Source organism: Hibiscus syriacus, unplaced genomic scaffold, assembly GCF_006381635.1.
Source record: "Hibiscus syriacus cultivar Baekdansim isolate YM2019G1 unplaced genomic scaffold, ASM638163v2 tig00008386_pilon, whole genome shotgun sequence".
NCBI classification, from domain to species: Eukaryota; Viridiplantae; Streptophyta; class Magnoliopsida; order Malvales; family Malvaceae; genus Hibiscus; species Hibiscus syriacus.
In genome coordinates, this window is record NW_024062163.1 from 214,133 (window position 1) to 231,318 (window position 17,186).

The 17,186-nt window shown below is 35.5% G+C and overlaps 4 protein-coding genes across 4 annotated transcripts; 1 reads left to right on the forward strand and 3 right to left on the reverse strand.

Annotated features, from left to right (window-relative positions):
- Positions 1 to 5,559: 5,559 nt before the first annotated feature.
- LOC120202236 lies at positions 5,560 to 6,324 on the reverse strand. The gene has a single exon (XM_039202683.1). The coding sequence runs from the start codon at positions 6,322 to 6,324 to the stop codon at positions 5,560 to 5,562; it is 765 nt and encodes a 254-aa protein (XP_039058614.1).
- Positions 6,325 to 11,040: 4,716 nt separating this feature from the next.
- Positions 11,041 to 11,596, reverse strand: LOC120202273 (auxin-responsive protein SAUR21-like). The gene has a single exon (XM_039202709.1). The coding sequence runs from the start codon at positions 11,348 to 11,350 to the stop codon at positions 11,054 to 11,056; it is 297 nt and encodes a 98-aa protein (XP_039058640.1). The 5' UTR covers positions 11,351 to 11,596; the 3' UTR covers positions 11,041 to 11,053.
- A 304-nt stretch (positions 11,597 to 11,900) lies between these two features.
- Positions 11,901 to 16,212, reverse strand: LOC120202272 (auxin-responsive protein SAUR23-like). The gene is made up of 2 exons (XM_039202708.1): positions 15,728 to 16,212; positions 11,901 to 12,012 (listed from the first exon to the last, which is right to left on the reverse strand). Exon 1 carries the CDS (start codon positions 16,071 to 16,073, stop codon positions 15,777 to 15,779), a length of 297 nt encoding a protein of 98 aa, XP_039058639.1. The 5' UTR covers positions 16,074 to 16,212; the 3' UTR covers positions 11,901 to 12,012; positions 15,728 to 15,776.
- LOC120202271 (auxin-responsive protein SAUR21-like) lies at positions 12,193 to 12,749 on the forward strand. The gene has a single exon (XM_039202707.1). The coding sequence runs from the start codon at positions 12,262 to 12,264 to the stop codon at positions 12,568 to 12,570; it is 309 nt and encodes a 102-aa protein (XP_039058638.1). The 5' UTR covers positions 12,193 to 12,261; the 3' UTR covers positions 12,571 to 12,749.
- Positions 16,213 to 17,186: the final 974 nt, after the last annotated feature.

The following is a 17,186-nucleotide window of genomic DNA, read 5'->3' on the forward strand; positions in this document are numbered from 1 at the left end:
CAATTTGGCACTTCCTGTACATGTTTATAAACAGTTCAACTTTGTTCTTGGATCCCATGAAAGCCATCATTTCTTTGTCAATGGAAAAGCATCAGCACATGGAGGAAGCAGAATAAGAGAAAAATCTATTCTTAATTGGCAGAATTATGAATATAGCCCTTTTCAGTGTAGTAGCATGGAAATACTTCGAATCTACAAATTCTGGCTCTACATCAAATAAGTGTTGTGATATCTTAGACCAATCATTGAATTTGGAAGATGAATTTGTCAATAGCATCTTCTGGAAGTGTTCTTTGAGTTATATGATCTGGTTGGACAGAACCAATCATTGAATTTGGAAGATGAATTTGTCAATAGCATCTTCTGGAAGTGTTCTTTGAGTTATCTGATCTGATTTGACAGAACCCATCATCGAATTTGGAAGATGAATGTGTCAATAGCATCTTCTGGAAGTGTTCTTTGAGTTATCTGATCTGATTTGACAGAACCCATCATTGAATTTGGAAGATGAATTTGTCAATAGCATCTTCTGGAAGTGTTCTTTGAGTTATCTGATTTGACAGAACCCATCATTGAATTTGGAAGATGAATTTGTCAATAGCATCTTCTGGAAGTGTTCTTTGAGTTATCTGATTTGGCAGAAACAATCATTGAATTTGGAAGATGAATTTGTCAATAGCATCTTCTGGAAGTGTTCTTTGAATTATCTGATCTGATTGGATAGAACCAATCATTGAATTTGGAAGATGAATTTGCTCATAGTAGAAATAAGGAGATTCAATAGCATCTTCTGGAAGTGTTCTTTGAGTTATCTGATCTGGTTTAGGAGGAACTACAGAAACAATCATTGGAATTGAAAGATGAACTGCATGATCGTCTTCATTAAGAAGTTTCTTTTCAAGCTTCTTCTGTTTATTATTTCCCAAAAATCATAGCACAAGTTTCGCCTTTGCTTGTAACTGGAATCATCACATAATGGCTTCCCATCTTTTACCGGAAGAAAGCTATTTGAAGTTTTAGCATCTGAGAATCCCACTTTTGTCAAGTATAACAGTTTATTCTCCTCATCAGAATCAGAATTCAAGATTTCTCGGTATTAGAAGAATTATCTATATCTGTGAAATCATCTTGAAAGGTCACTTCATAATCAAATGAGTTGTTATCAGAATCAACATGTTGCCTGAATACAAGCTTTTCAATAGCCTATACTATTAAGTTTTATTCTCAAGAGGTTTAGTAACATTATATTTACATTTGTCAAAGATGATGGATTCTCTGATTTGAAGAAGAAAGATCTATTGTGTTTCTACAACTGAAGAAATACTCAGTTCACCAATCTGAAATCAAATAACTTAACATTCATGCATCATATTTTAGGTGTTTACAAAAAATATGTGCATTTTCATTCATTTTCATCTATGTTGAATTTTTAACAGGAATTTCAAAGATTTTAGCAAAGACTCAAATCTATCACTTGATGGATTATTTTTTCCAGAGAAAGTTCATAATGAGAAGAACTCATCTGAAGAAGGAAGAAGAAGTTCATAATGAGAAGAATTTGTTCAACCTTTTACCTGAATCCATCATTTGATGGATCAGCTTTTCCAGAGAAAGTTCATAATGAGAAGAACTCATCTGAAGAAGGAAGAAGAAGTTCATAATGAGAAGAACTTGTTCAACCTTTTACCTGAATTCATCAAATTGATGGATTATCTTTTCCAGAGAAAGTTCAAAATGAGAAGAACCCATCTGAAGAAGGAAGAAGAAGTTCATAATGAGAAGAATTTGTTCAACCTTTTTTCTGAATTCATCAAATTGATGGATCATCTTTTCCAGAGAAAGTTCAAAATGAGAAGAACCCATCTGAAGAAGGAAGAAGAAGTTCATAATGAGAAGAATTTGTTCAACCTTTTTTCTGAATTCATCAAATTGATGGATTATCTTTTCCAGAGAAGGTTCATAATGAGAAGAACCCATCTGAAGAAGGAAGAAGAAGTTCATAATGAGAAGAATTTGTTCAACCTTTTTTCTGAATTCATCAAATTGATGGATTATCTTTTCCAGAGAAGGTTCATAATGAGAAGAACCCATCTGAAGAAGGAAGAAGAAGTTCATAATGAGAAGAATTTGTTCAACCTTTTTTCTGAATTCATCAAATTGATGGATTATCTTTTCCAGAGAAGGTTCATAATGAGAAGAACTCATCTGAAGAAGGAAGAAGAAGTTCATAATGAGAAGAACTTGTTCAATCTTTTGCTTGAATTCATCATTTGATGGATCAACATTGCCAGGTAGAGTTCATAATGAGAAGAACTCGTCATCTGAAGAAGGAAGAAGAAGTTCATAATGAGAAGAACTTGTTCAATCTTTTGCTTGAATTCATCATTTGATGGATCATCATCCCCAGCAGAAAGTTCATAATGAGAAGAACTCATCTGAAGAAAGAGAAGAATTTATTCAATATCTCCATTATAATCAAGTGAAGCCAAATGGATAAAAAAATTTATTATCTTTTCATCTTTGCCCTATTCTTGTTAACACAAGAATGAGCAAAGAGGGGCAGCTGAAGATACTAATTTTTTACCCATATTATTATTATTATTATTATTATTATTACTATTATTATTATTATTATTATTATTATCATTATTATTATTATTATTATTATTAAATATATATTAAACATATATATATAAATAATAATTACATACCAATTACAACTGGACCGGCCCAGTTACAAACCAACCATAACCGGTCCAAATCAAACCAGAAACCCTAAACATTTGGGTTTCCAGTTAGGGTTTCCTAACCCTAATCTAAACCAGCCGCCTCATCACAACCGTTGGATCTGGCACGATCCAACGGTCCAGATGGCTCCAGAGGGAAACCCTAGGGTTTGATACCCTAGGGCCACGCGGCGCCGCCCCAGTTTCCACGCGGCTGCCGACACTTTCTCGCCGCCTCCGCCGCTGCCACGTCCCGAATGAAGACTCCAGAAGATCAACGCCAGCCGTCCATGCAAGGCTACGGGGTGAGTCACCACTGGTAGTCCGGTGACTCACCGAGAGCCCTTCTTCGGACCGGTCCGACGGCTACAACGGTGGTGGCTATAAAAGCCACCACCCCATCTGCAAGAAAAAACCGGAGAGACAGAAACAGAGACAGAACCGAAGAGAAAGAAAAAAAACAGAGAAAGAAAAAAAACAACAACAAACTAAACCAACGATCTCAGTCAGCATCAACGCAGCAAGGAAAAAAGAGAGAAGAGAGGAAAAAGCTTACCCTGTCATCGGAGAGCCCCAACCGTCACCGGATCTCACCGGAACCTTCGAAACACCGAAGGTACTTTTGTAGATTCGCTCCGATTGGGAGTTTTTTAGGAGGAAACAATACCGGAACCGTCATTAGGACGGTCCGATCTATCTATTAGTATAAAAAAATAATTTTTCCGGCCACCGGATGCGGTGGCCGGCGGTGATAATCACGGCGGCACACGGTGGCCGACCGGTGACCGGCTTCCCTCCGGTGAGGGAAGCTAGAGAGAGGCGAGAGAGTTTTAAAACTCTCTCGGTTTAGAGAGAGAGAGGGAAATGAGAAATGAAAACTGGCCCTTCGGGCCAGCCGGTTTGGGACCATATATAGTCCTTCCCGAACGACGTCGTTTCGGGAAAGACTATGCGCGTAATTATAAAATAGTTAAACCCCGTCCGTAGTCCTCCGTATTTGTAAATTTTACATTTTAGTCACTAAATTAAATTTATAATATTTTTAATTCAGTCTTCGAATTTTAATTTCTTTTATTTTAGTCCTTCATATTAAAATAATATATTTAGGATAAATAACAGATTTAATCCCTTAATTTTAATAAATAATATTTTAATCCCTAGTTCATATTTTTAATTTATTTTATTCTAATATCTTAATTTTAGATAATTTTATTTTAGTCACTAAATAAATAAAATAAAAAAAAAATAACATATTTAATCCCTATAGTTTTGGTTAATTATGAATTAGATTTTTAATTTTATTTTTACTGTAATTTAGTCATTTATTTTATATGTTTTATTTATTTTTTTTAATATATTGTTTTAATAGAATTTTTCTTTTATTATATTGTTAAATATTTTTATATATATTCATAAATATATATAATAAATAGTAACTTTTAAATATTTAATATCGAAGAAAAGGACAGTCTTAATACAACTGGATGTCCTATTCTGATATTTTAAAATTAAAAATTAAACAATATTATTTTAATATTTATCAATATCAAAGAAAAGAGATGTCTTAAGGCACCTAGAAGTTCTTTTCTGATATTTTTAAATAAATAAATATATTTTTTGAAATAATAAGATTAGAAATTAAATATATTTTTGAATTTTTAAATTTTAATAATAGAGACAATTTATAATTAAAAAGTACCAATTTTGGGCGTTGTAGGGGTGCTAATCCTTCCCTAAACGTAACCGACCACGAATCCCTTTTTTATTATTAAAAAAGAACGAATTTTTGGTTATAAACGCAGATCAGTTCATTTTTTTTATTAGTGTTTTCTTAAAACTCTTTTAAAAAAAATAATTTTTAGGTATTCGACCTACCTGACCCAAAAGACCGATGGCGACTCCCAAATTATTTTCAAAATTATTTATTCACATCAACTTCCCCGCCAAAATAAATATTTCGTGCCCGGACGAAAACCGGTTACGACAATATACATTTTACTTAAAAATATTTGTTAAAATTGGAATTAATATCCTTGAATTGTCAATGTCAATAACAATGACCCTTCATGTGGGCTGTGGTTTTTGTGTCCAGAGATCATCTGCTACCCGTACAGTGGCAGGTGGGCGCGACTCTGGGTGTTTATGGTGCTATTTAAATTTGTGTGTAGAGTAGATGTCTATGCAGCTCTACATTAAAAGAATTCATTTGAAAGGTCTAGGGTTAGGTTTGACGACTTGACATCTCTCCATTATTTTTTTTAATATTTGATTTAACGTTGTGGTGGGTCTTATTTAAATGGTATATTTGTTTATCGTAAAATAAATTACAGAATTAATTTTCTTTGAAATTTCGTGTTTGTTTTATGTAATTTATTTTTTGAAAAATGTTTTTTTGTATTTGTTTTATGTAATTTATTTTTTGGAAAATGTTTTACCGTGTTTGGTTGAAGGAAAACTAGTTGGTTAACGTAATTCATTTTCCTGATCAACATAATTTCCTTTGTGTTTTCTGAAAAATGGCTTACGGTCTGATTTTCCATAAGTCATTTTCTGAACTTTTCACTTTAAATAATAAATACTAAAAATAATTTTATTTTATGAATTTAATATTAATAAAATATTTTAATATTATTTTCATCAAAATAATAATTATTAAAATATTTAAAATATATTTATTAATATTTATAATAATATAATATTATATTTATAAAGGAAAATCACATGGCTTAACAACTCCCTCAGCCTCAAGGCTACTCACAAGCCCACAAGAATCAACATTATGATCATTCAAAACAGTGGATTTGTCAGCAGTAACAGTTTGCAAAGAGACAGTTCACAGGCCAGCAGCCTGTGTGATCACACTAGGTTCCTGCAGTTCATGGACAGAGGATTCCATGGCAACACCAACCTGGAGATTCGATTCATGAGTCCCCCCTAGTGAGCTGTCAGGAAGAGAATCAGAACCAGGAATCTTCCTAGAACCTTCAACAGTACCATTTAGAGATCCCTTACTTCCAGCCTCCCCAGCGTGAATGCCTTCTTTCTTCCTCCAGACTTGGACTTCTTTAGGCTTCACAGAAGATTGTCTAACCTCAGTACATGAATTAACATGATGCCCAAACACTTTACACATAGAGCAGGACTGAGGTATCCATGGCACACGTACCTTTATTCTCACAATTGATCCATCCCTAAGAGTTACATGAATATCCTCAGGGAGAGCACTGCCAGCTTCAATCTCTATACACAGTTTAGCAAATTCCAGCCTCTTACGAGAAGCAGTGATAGAGTCCATATAGAGGGGAGTACTTAGCGCACTAGCTATGTAACTAAGCCCCTTTTGAGAGTAAAGTTCAAGTGGGATATTGTAGAGTTGCACCCAAACATGCATTAAAGCTATATCAAAATTAAGTCTCTGCAACCCAGGTTCACACATCCTCAGAACCAGGGGTTTGTTCTGGACATGCCAGGGACCGTTTTCGAGTACCCAGTCCCTCAGATTAGCATCCAAGAATGAAAAGACGTAAAGATTAGGGCCAGCTAAACTAACCTTAACCTGCAAAGAATTCCCCCAAATCGAATCAATGATACGCTGCATTGAGGTAAACCTAGGAGCCGCACCTATGAACTGACCCACTAGGGCATTATTTCAATCAGCAATGCCTTCCTCGATCACCTCAAGAGGAGGCTTAACCGTGATAACTCCATATCAAATATCAGGGGAAAGAAATCCAGCGATTAGTTCTTCGAACCCACAAATAAGTTCCTCCAATCAAGGCTCACGCTCGTCGAATCCATACAATTGAATCAAGAAACAACTACATCAATCCTTACTAGAAGATACGCAGAAAGAATCAGAGGGAATGAGAAGAAGCTGAGGACCCATTAGTCCAGCTAACGTGCGCCCAGAGAAACTTCACTTCAGGATTCTCTGAAGAAGAAGACTAGGGGAAAGAAAAAAGAGTCTGCTGGATCCTCAAGTAAGCCAAATTATTTGGTAGATTGTCCTAGATAGACTAGGGTTGCCTCTATGGGTGTAGCTATGCTACTTAATGAGATCAAGGCAAAGAAGAGGGATCATTTGGATAAAACAAAGAACAATGTGGTGAATTTGGGTACTGTGTGTGATGTCCATGTTTCTTCTTGATGATAGTGAGCTTTTGGAACGTTAGGGGGATTAATAACCCCCTAAAACAATTAAAAGTGCTCAAGAGGTTGGATTCTTATGAAGTGGATGTTATCTGTCTTATGGAGTCTAGGATTAGAAGGGAAAATTCTATCAAATTCTCTTTTGCCCTTTCTGCTGACTGGAATCTAGTTGGAAACTATGACTGTGTGGAGGGGGCAGATTATGGATTATTTGGAAGAAGCATGTGTCTTTTGTTGTGTTGAGTTGTTGTGATCAGGCCATTTCCATTATTGGTAATATTGTTGGCCTTAGTACTGTTATAACATCTGTTTATGGTAGCAATAATGATATTACTAGAAGAGGCCTTTGGGAGCATTTGAGGTCTGTTGAGAATGACCTTGGTTCCTCTGCTTGGGTGATTGGTGGAGACTTCAACATAATTACCAGAGCTGAGGAAAGTTCAGACTTTGAGGCTATGTGAGTCCACAATTCCCCTGACACGAAGGAGTTCCAAGACTGCCTGGAAGAGCTTGACTTGATGGATCACCTTTTCCTTGGGCCTACCTTCACATAGTCAAATAGGCATGGAGGTTTCTTTTTAGCTCGGAAATTAGACAGAGTTCTGGTTAATCCTAAGTGGTTACTAGATTATCCTGAATCTTTTGTGGAGTTCAAAGCACAAGGAGTTTCTGACCACTTCCTTGGGGTATTATAGACACATAAGGGTGCTTTGGCTAAAAAGCCTAGGCCTTTCAAGTTTTTTAATTGTTGGGCCTCGCATGACAATTTTCTTAGTATAGTCAAAGACTCTTGGCAAGTGCATTGTGCAGGTTCTGCCATGCAAGTTCTGTTCAGCAAATTGAGAAGGCTTAAACCTCTCTTAAAAGAGCTCAATAAGGATTTTTTCTCTGATATTTCTGGAAGAGTGAAGGGGAAAAGAACTGAACTGGAGCAAATACAGATTCTTAATCTGACTCATGCTGAGCAGAGGAGAGTTGATGAGGAGAAAAGAATTCATGATGATTTTGTTAACTTGGAAGTAGTTGAATCTGAGTTCTTTAGACAGAAGGCTAAGTTGCATTGGTTGAATGAGGGGGACCTCTATACCAGGTTCTTTCATCAGAGGGTAGAATCTAATAAAAAGAGGAATACTATTAGAGTAATTAAAGGAGAAGATGGTTAATTTTTTGACACTTTTGAGGGTATGGCTGTTGAATTAGTGAGATTCTTCACTAATCTGATTCGTGTTGAGGATCCTTATGTTAAGGGAAGTTCTGTTGAGGTTCTAAAAGACCTGCTAAACTACTAACTGCCAGAAGGAGCTGCTAATTTTTTAATTAGAGAAGTTAGTGATATGGAGATTAAGGAGGCCCTGTTCAAGTAAGGAAAGAACAAGAGCCCAGGTCCTGATGGGCACACCTCTGGATTTTACAAGGCTGCCTGGGACATTATAGGTGCTGATTTTTCTTCTTCTATGAGGTATTTTTTCCAGTCCTCCTGTTGTTGTCAGCTTTCAATGCCACTGCTATTGTTTTAGTGCCTAAATCCCTTAATGCATACCTTGCTAAGGAATTCAGGCCTATTTCTTACTGTTCAGTAGTTTATAAAACTATCACCAGAATCTTAGTTAACAGACTTGCCCCCTTCTTTCCTGGTATGATATCACTTAGTCAATCAGCCTTTGTCAAGGGTAGAAACATTATTAACAACACCTTGCTAGCCCAGAAAATTGTTAAGGGCTACTCTAGGAAGAGTTTTTCTCCTAGATGTACAATTAAAATAGATTTACAGAAGGCTTTTAACTTTGTTAGTTGGGGTTTCTTATTGAGTGTTCTTGCTGCTATGGGGCTCCCTGATATTTTCTGTAATTGGATTAAAGCTTGCATTACTACCCCTATGTTCTCTCTCTCTTTAAATGGTAGCTTGGTGGGGTATTTCAGAGGAGCTAGGGGGATTAGGCAAGGAGATCCTTTATCTCCTTACCTATTTGTTATTGCCATGAATGTTATGTCCTCTCTCTTAGATGCTGCTGCTAAACATGGTATTTTTAAGTTCCACCAGTGTAGAAGAATTTTCCTCACTCATTTTTGCTTTGCGGATGATCTACTTGTTTTTTGCTATGGCTCTTTGGATGTTGTGCTGGGAGTCCAAAGCACATTAGACAGGTTTTATGATCTGCCTGGCCTTAAATTGAATGCTCATAAGATAGAATTGTATGCTTGTGGTTTGAATGCGCTTGAATTGGAGCAAATCAGATTGGTTACTGGTTTCAGATTGGGACAACTTCCTGTGAGGTATCTTGGGGTACCTCTGGTGACCCGTAAGCTCATAGGAAAAGACTGTGAGGCACTTCTGACAAAGATTAAGGATAAGCTCAGGCACTGGTCCAACAAGAACCTGAGTTATGGTGGTAGGCTTCAATTGATTAAAAATGTTCTGTTCAGCATGTTTAACTATTGGAGTAGACAGCTGGTCTTGCCTAAGGGAATTATTAAGGATATTGAACGCCTTTGTATGCGTTTTTTCTAAAAGGGCAGTGATTCATCAGCAAAAGGAGCTCGAGTGGATTGGAGCCAGATCTGCTCCTTGAAGTCTGAGGGTGGCTTAGGCCTTAGAAGTCTTGTAGTCTGGAATAAAGCTTGTTGTTTGCTCATTGTAAAAAACATATTGGCCAATGAAAGTTCTCTCTGGATTGCCTGGATTAAAGAATATTGCTTCAAAGCAGTTATATATTGGGATGTAGAGTGCAAAGCCCATTTCAGCTGGATCCTGAGCAAGCTGCTGAGTATGCGAGAGGAGGCTAGCCGGTTATTCCCCCTTGCGTGAACTGGAACCTTATTAAAGGTAGTTGGATATGGGACAATATCATGGATTGCAGGGTGAAGGTTAACTAGCACAGGTTGATCTGATTTCATTATCTCTTCAATTCCTCATTCATTTTAAGTCTATTTTTTAATCAAAGTTGAACCATGTGCTCCTAAACCATAGTAGAATACTTGTGTAGTTTCAATTCCTCGTTTTGATAACAATTTCATAATCTCCTTATTTCTTTAATTCATCATTTATTTTAAGTCTTTTTTTTACCAAATTTGAGCCACGTGCTCCTAACCCATAGTAGAATACATGTGTACTTTCAATTCATTTTTTGATCACATTTTTTATTTTTCAATTTAGTCATTCAATTTTTCATAATCTCCTTATTCTTTCAATTTGTGATTTATTTTAAGTCTTTTTTTTACAAAATTTGAACCGCATGCTCATATACCACAATAGAATACCTATGTAACATTAATTGTTATTTTTTTACTAAATATGTACTCTCTTTTTATTTAGTCCCTTAACTTTACATTTTACTTAATTTGGTCTTTTGACAACAATTGTTTGTAAATTCTTTCTTCGCATCAATTCCTTAACTCATTTATACTCTCATCAATAATTTACCCTTAAAATACTTTCTTTAAAATATAATATTATGAATATATTTCATAATTTTAGATTGTATTTAATATATTAAATAACATTATAATATGAAAGAATATTATATATATATATATATATTATGGTTAGATAAAATCAAAAAATTGGAACAAATCATTGTCATAATACTATAAATAATTATAATAAAATTAGTATAGAAACTCGAATATCTCGACTCGACTCGAAAAAAATTTAATGTTAAGTTCAAGTTGTAAAATATGACTCGTCAACTCGAATAACTCGAAATTTTTTGACTCGGCTCGATCGAATGCTCACCCCTAACTGCGTTGGTGATCTGGTGTATGTGTAGTCAGTGACAGATCTAGAAATTTAAGAATAAGGTTCAAAATTTTAATTTTCCTTTCATAAAAATAATGGGTATGCAATTTTTTTCTTTTTTATTTAACACATTAAGTTAAATTTAATCATTTTCTCAAAATAATGGGATGTACTTAACTCCTAGCAGGGCTTAGTGTAAATTTTGGGTTTTAAGGCGGGCCAATTTTTATTTTGAAAAATGCGACAAATACTATCGTGTTCAAGGAACTCGTCACGAGGTGGAAATTTGAGAATAGACGCACTGTAATTTTTATTAATAGAATTTCTCATAATTGCATACATTTGATCATCTCTTTCTGCGAAAAACACAACAGAAAAATGTACATCACTGGTCAAAATTTGTATCAGTTCATTATTTGAATTTTTTTAGCAGTGTAGGCTACTAACGCAAGCTTGAAGTGAGATTAATGAAGACATCTTCTCTGCAAGGAATTGTGAGACCACCCATAGGATGATTGAATCCAAATTCTTCCTCAGCTACGCTTAACAACTTTTGAAAGGATGGCTGATTCAAAAGTGAAATTGGAACTATAAATCTCTTCTTTTGGCTCTCCCCAACATAGACTGCAAAGCATCCTTTGGGAACATTCGTTGAAGTCGAGGTTGTTTCATTTACAAAGAGTTTAGATTGACGAAGAATCTGCTTAGCTTGACTAATTCTTGGCACAAGGATGGCCATTGCTGTTGGTAATTTGGAGTATGAAGTAGTTCCGAAAAAACTTGAAAAGATGAATTGTAGAGGAAGATGTGAGAATTTGTATTGGATAATGCACTTGTATATATAGATGGATGAATGTTTAATGAAAGCTAATGGATTGAGTGGTTGCAATGTATTCTGGTGGGGTTTGGTCAGAAAACATAAGAAACTCAATCACATGCTTGTGTCTTCCAACAGATTACCAAGAAATAAGTAGTTATTGAGACTGTACATCGTTTAATCCATTTGTGTCTTACAATTACATGTTGATGATATGCTAATTTAGAATTTAGTAGATATATCTATGGTATCAAACTATCAATCCATTTTTGGTTAACCTAACGGGGCCTCTTCATATTAATTATGTCTAAAAACTTTGGTAATCTTCACCTGACTTGGTTGGATTTTGTTCAGATCAGTAGACCACCCTTGTTTGACTAGTTTATTTTTTCCACATGAAGATGTTTACACGGAAGAAATACATCCACGCAAGTAAGTTTAAACAGGAATATCCAGCTGTTAAAGGCAAATAAACATAAGAAATTTATAACATGTCCAAGAACCAAAAACTGGCTTGTGTTTCTTCGTTGCAGTAACTCATAGGACAAGCACTTGTGAAGAGCGCCTGAAGTGTGTCCTACAGGCTTGAACTTATCAAAATGATATTATTTGTTGTGATGCAAGGCCATGTGATTTCTCCCAATAGATGTTTCCAAAGCATTCTCTCTCCGCCACTCAATTTGACTGAGACTGCTGACCATATACAGCATTTGATCTTTATAAATATAGATTCTAATGGATAGCTTACCCTGTGCCAAAGACCTTCTAAGATACTTCTCTAAGTTCCAATTCCACACTCTCATTTCCTCATCTTAAGAAATCTCACAAACACCATGGGTTTCCGCTTGCCAAGAATTGTTAATGCTAAGAGTCTGAAACGGAATCTTTCATCTTCAGAGATGACTATGGTGCCTAAAGGCCACTTTGCTGTTTATGTTGGAGAAGATGAAAAGAAGAGATTTGTAGTCCCAATATCATTCCTGAAGCATCCTTCATTCCAGAATTTGTTGAGCGAAGCTGAAGAAGAGTTTGGTTTCAACCACCCTATGGGTGCTTTAACAATCCCTTGCAGCAAAGAAACTTTCGTTAATCTCATTTGCAGTCTGCAAAGCTCACTAGAAGAAATGATGAAAATTGGCTAACCAAGTAGATATTTACTGATATTTAGCTCAACTGACACCTCTCCAATTTTATTGTCCAAGAATCAAGTGTGTAAGGAGGATTGTTTTCTGCAAACCCATGCCCTTGTCAACTATGTTAAATTTTGTAACCAATACATAAGTGCCATTTTTTTTTCAGAGAAAATCTTTCGTTTCATGAATTATGTTTCTGATGTTGTATGGTTAATTTCAAGTTTCAACCAAGTTGTGTTTTCCTTGTTCTGAAGCCTTTTACTTCAAATCCTGCAATCGTGTATCACTTAACCTATGATCTTTTATGCCTGGTTAAAAAGGCTTCTATGCATTTAAAAGATCTATTTTCTTGGAAATTCAGCGCTTTTCCCTTGCAAAAAAAGCTCTGCTTTTTTCGGAAATATGGGGTCCATGTATAAGCATCTCATTTTAGACCTCTTTGCTGGCAGTGTGGCACACTTCAGATAAAAATGAATGATTATCATGTTGAATTCTGCTGATTCATAACAGCTTTGATTTGGTCTTCAGTAATTAGTTTGTTTTTCTCCTTAAATCTTTTAGTTTGTTAGTCAAAATAAGTTATGATTTATTGCTGTTAATATCTTTGTTTAGTTGAGATTTTTCTTTTAAGTATTACTTTGTAAGCCTATAAATAGGCATCTTTGTTTTGAATAATATAAGGTATTTCATTCAACTGTCATACTTGCTATCACATTTACTTCTGATGAAAATAGCTCAACAGACTTCCACTAAACACACCAGACACTAGCCCTACAAACTCACCATAATCTATTAGTCAGTCTTCTGATGAAACACCTCGATTAAAATACAAATCCTTAAAAGAGATTTATAAGACTTACAATTTTGCTTTGTTAGTTTCAGATCCACTCACTTTTATGCAGGCAGTAGAAAATAAGGATTGGTGCAGAGCAGTAAGGAAGAAATCATGGCTATTGAGAAAAATGAAACATGGATGCTTGTTGACCTGCCTGAAGGTAAAAATGCTATTAGATTGAAAAGGGTGTTTAAAACAAAATGTAATTCAGATGGAAGTGTCCAGAGCATAAAACTCGATTGGTGAATAAAGGGTATACTCAGCAGCAAGGTATTGACTTTGATGATACATTTTCTCCTGAAGCTCGACTGCTCGTTTTGAAATAGTGAGAACTTTTCTAGCCTTGGTTGCACAAATACAATGGCCGGTGTATCAGTTTGGTGTTAAAAAAACGTTTTTAAATGGTGACTTGAGTGAGGAGGTGTATGTTATGCAGCCAAAAGATTCATTATCCAAGGGAAGGAAGAGAAAGTGTACAGATTGAGAAAGCCTTTGTATGACCTAACAAGCTCCTCCAGCATGGTATAGTAAGATTGATGACAAAATTTACACGGGATCATCTCACTCTCTTATTGATGAATTCAAATTGAGCATGATAAAAATATTTGATATGACAGATTTAGGTTTGCTTCATTATTTTCTTGGGTTAGAGATTAAGCAAGGTGAAGATGGCGTGTCTATCTGTTAAAAGAAGTATGCAGAAGATCTTAAAAGATTTAACATGCAGAATTGTAAGGTAGCAATTACTCCAATGAATGTTAATGAGAAATTGCAGCTTGAAGATGAAACAGAAAAAATTGATGCAAGAGCCTTCAGGAGTTTAATTTGTGGGTTGATGTATCTATCTCACAGGAGACCAGATATTGTGTTTTCTGTTGGTATGGTTTCAAGGTTTATGCAAAGTTCTACAAAATAACATTTTGGAGCTGCTAAGAGGATTCTACGATACATTGCTGGAACCACAAATTATGGAATTTGGTTCTCTCATGCTCGTAATTTTAATTTGGTTGGCTTTACTGATAGTGATTGGGCAGGGTCTTTAGGATATATTTTCAGCATGGGTTCAGGTGCCATAACATGGAGTTAAAAAACGAGGAGTAACAGCACTTTCAACTTCAGAGGCTGAATATGTCGCTGCCACTTCATTGGCTTGTCGAGCTATATGGCTTAGAAGATTACTTGCAGATATGAATCAAGAACAAAAGGAGGCAAGTAAAATATTTTGTGATAACAGACCAACTATTGCAATCACAAAGAATCCAACGATGCATGGGAGAATAAAGCACATTGATATTCGATTTCACTTCGTCAGAGATTTGGCTGCAGGTGAATTGCTTTGAAATTTTGCAGCACTCATGATCAACTTGCAGATATATTCACAAAATCCCTTCCTTGTGAAAAGCACGTTAAATTTAGAACTCAACATGGCGTGTGAAGTCATGAATCAAGGGGGAGTGTTGAATTTTGTTGATTCATAACATCTTTGATTTGGTCTTCAGTAGTTAGCTTATTTTTCTCCTTAAATCTTTTAGTTTGTTAGTCAAAATAAGTTACGATTTAGTACTGTTAATATCTTTGTATAGTTGAGATTTTTCTTTTAAGCAGTACTTTGTAAGCCTATAAATAGGCATCTTTCTGATAAATAATATAAGGGTATTTCATTCCACAGTCATACTTGCCGTCATATTTACTTCTTTCTTTGCTTTGTTTCCAACATATTATCCTTGGTTCAAACTATGTTTCGAGGCCAAAACTAACATTAAACAAAATTTCAATCAGCCTTTTGTTGCACGTAGCGCATTTCCGTTAAGTTTTAAGCAATTGATTGGTCTGTAAGATACAAGTTCCAGAACGCTATAGCCTATGACTCATGTTAGATGTTTTTTTATTTCCATTTTGCATTCTCTTTTCTTATATAAATTAGCCATTTAGAAGCAACAGTTTGAGACTTTCCTTTAAACATAAAATTGAACAATCAGACGAATCCAAAATTCAACGTTTACAATTTTTGTTTTCTACTCTAAACTAAGGAGAGGTAAGCTACCATTACCCTGTTGGCTGCCTGCATATTTCATAATTTGCAAAAATTGGAGGTCAAGTTAATTTTAATAGGGGTTGTTTCTTGTTTAGGACTCTAGAAATTGATGGTCACTATCATTCTGTATTGTGATTATTAACAATACTCCTGAAAATTAGCAATGTAAACCGAACAATGGTTTTAACGAGAGGAAAATTGAGAATGGAACAACTGTAAGTTGTATTAATAAAATTTCTCAGAATAGTATACAGTTGATCATCTGGTTCTGCCAAAACAACAGAAGGATGTACATCAATGGTCAGAAATCATATCAGCTGATTAAATTGTTTTAGCATTAGGCAACTAATGCAAGCTTGAAGTGAGATCAACGAAGGCCTCTTCTATGCAAGGAATTGTGAGACCACCCATAGGATGATTGAATCCGAATTCTTCCTCGGCTATACTTAACAACTCCTGAAACGAAGGCTGGTTCAAGAATGAAATTGGAACTATAAATCTTTTCTTTTGGCTTTCCCCAACATAGACTGCAAAGTATCCTTTGGGAACATCGGTTGAGGTGGTGGCTGCTTGATTTGTAAACAGTTTAGACTGACGAAGAATCTGCTTAACATGCATAAGTATAGGCACACGGATAGCCATTGGTTTTGGTAATTTGGAAGTATGACAAAGATCAGAGAAAACTCTAAAAATTGAATGGTAAAATTTGCTTGTAGAGAGGATGTGAGAATGCCTTGTCTGTGTTGTGGATAATACACTTGTATATATAGATGGAAGAATGTATATGAGATTCTAAAGAATTGCAGAATTAGTGGTTACAATGTATTCTGGTGGGGTTTGGTTAGAAGACATAAGATGCTCAAGATCACATGGTTTTGTCTTGCAACAGATCATCAAGAAAGGGGCTGATATTTAGACTCTACATCTGTTAGAACATGCATTATTGCCCTGTCATTAATGGATTGTCAACTAGTTTAATTATGTGTTCAAAATAGTCATGTCATAGAACAAATAATAGAAGCAGCTGTGTTCTTCAATCCTAATTATCAGCAAACAAGTGGGGTTGGCATACCGAGTCGTAGTTGCCACTTGCCAGTGGATATATGATTATTTTGATATTTTCTGGTCTCTCCTTCATAGCATGTCATCCATATGATCTGCTAAGTCCATAGTTAAGTGCAGTCATCATCTTCTGGACTTGATTCAATGATAATAGTATTTCACAATGAGCTATTATTGTTGGTTTCATTCAATGGTAAGCTCTAAGGTACCAAACTTGTCATAACTTTGTTATTTGTTGGGATGCAGGCCATGTGATGCTTCCCAATTTATGTCTCCAAAGCAATCTCTCTTCACCATTCAATTAGTCTGAGACAGCTGACCATATACATCATTTGCTGTTTATAAATACAGATTGTAACGGATAGCTCCACCCAGTGCCAAAGCCTTTCCTAGCTACTTCTCTAAGTTCCAATTCCGCACTCACGTTTCCTCATCTTAACAGTCTCACAAACACCATGGGTTTCCGATTGCCAATAATTGTTAATGCTAAGCCGGGTCTGAAACGAACTCTTTCATCTTCGGAGACAACGGTGGTGCTTAAAATTGGCTAACTAAACAGACATTGACTGATATTTAGCACAACGGACACCTCCCAAATTTTAGTCTATAGGAAGCAAGTGTGTAAGGTGGATTGTTATCTGCAATCCCATGCCCTTGTCAACTATATTAACTTTTGTAACAAATGTATAAATG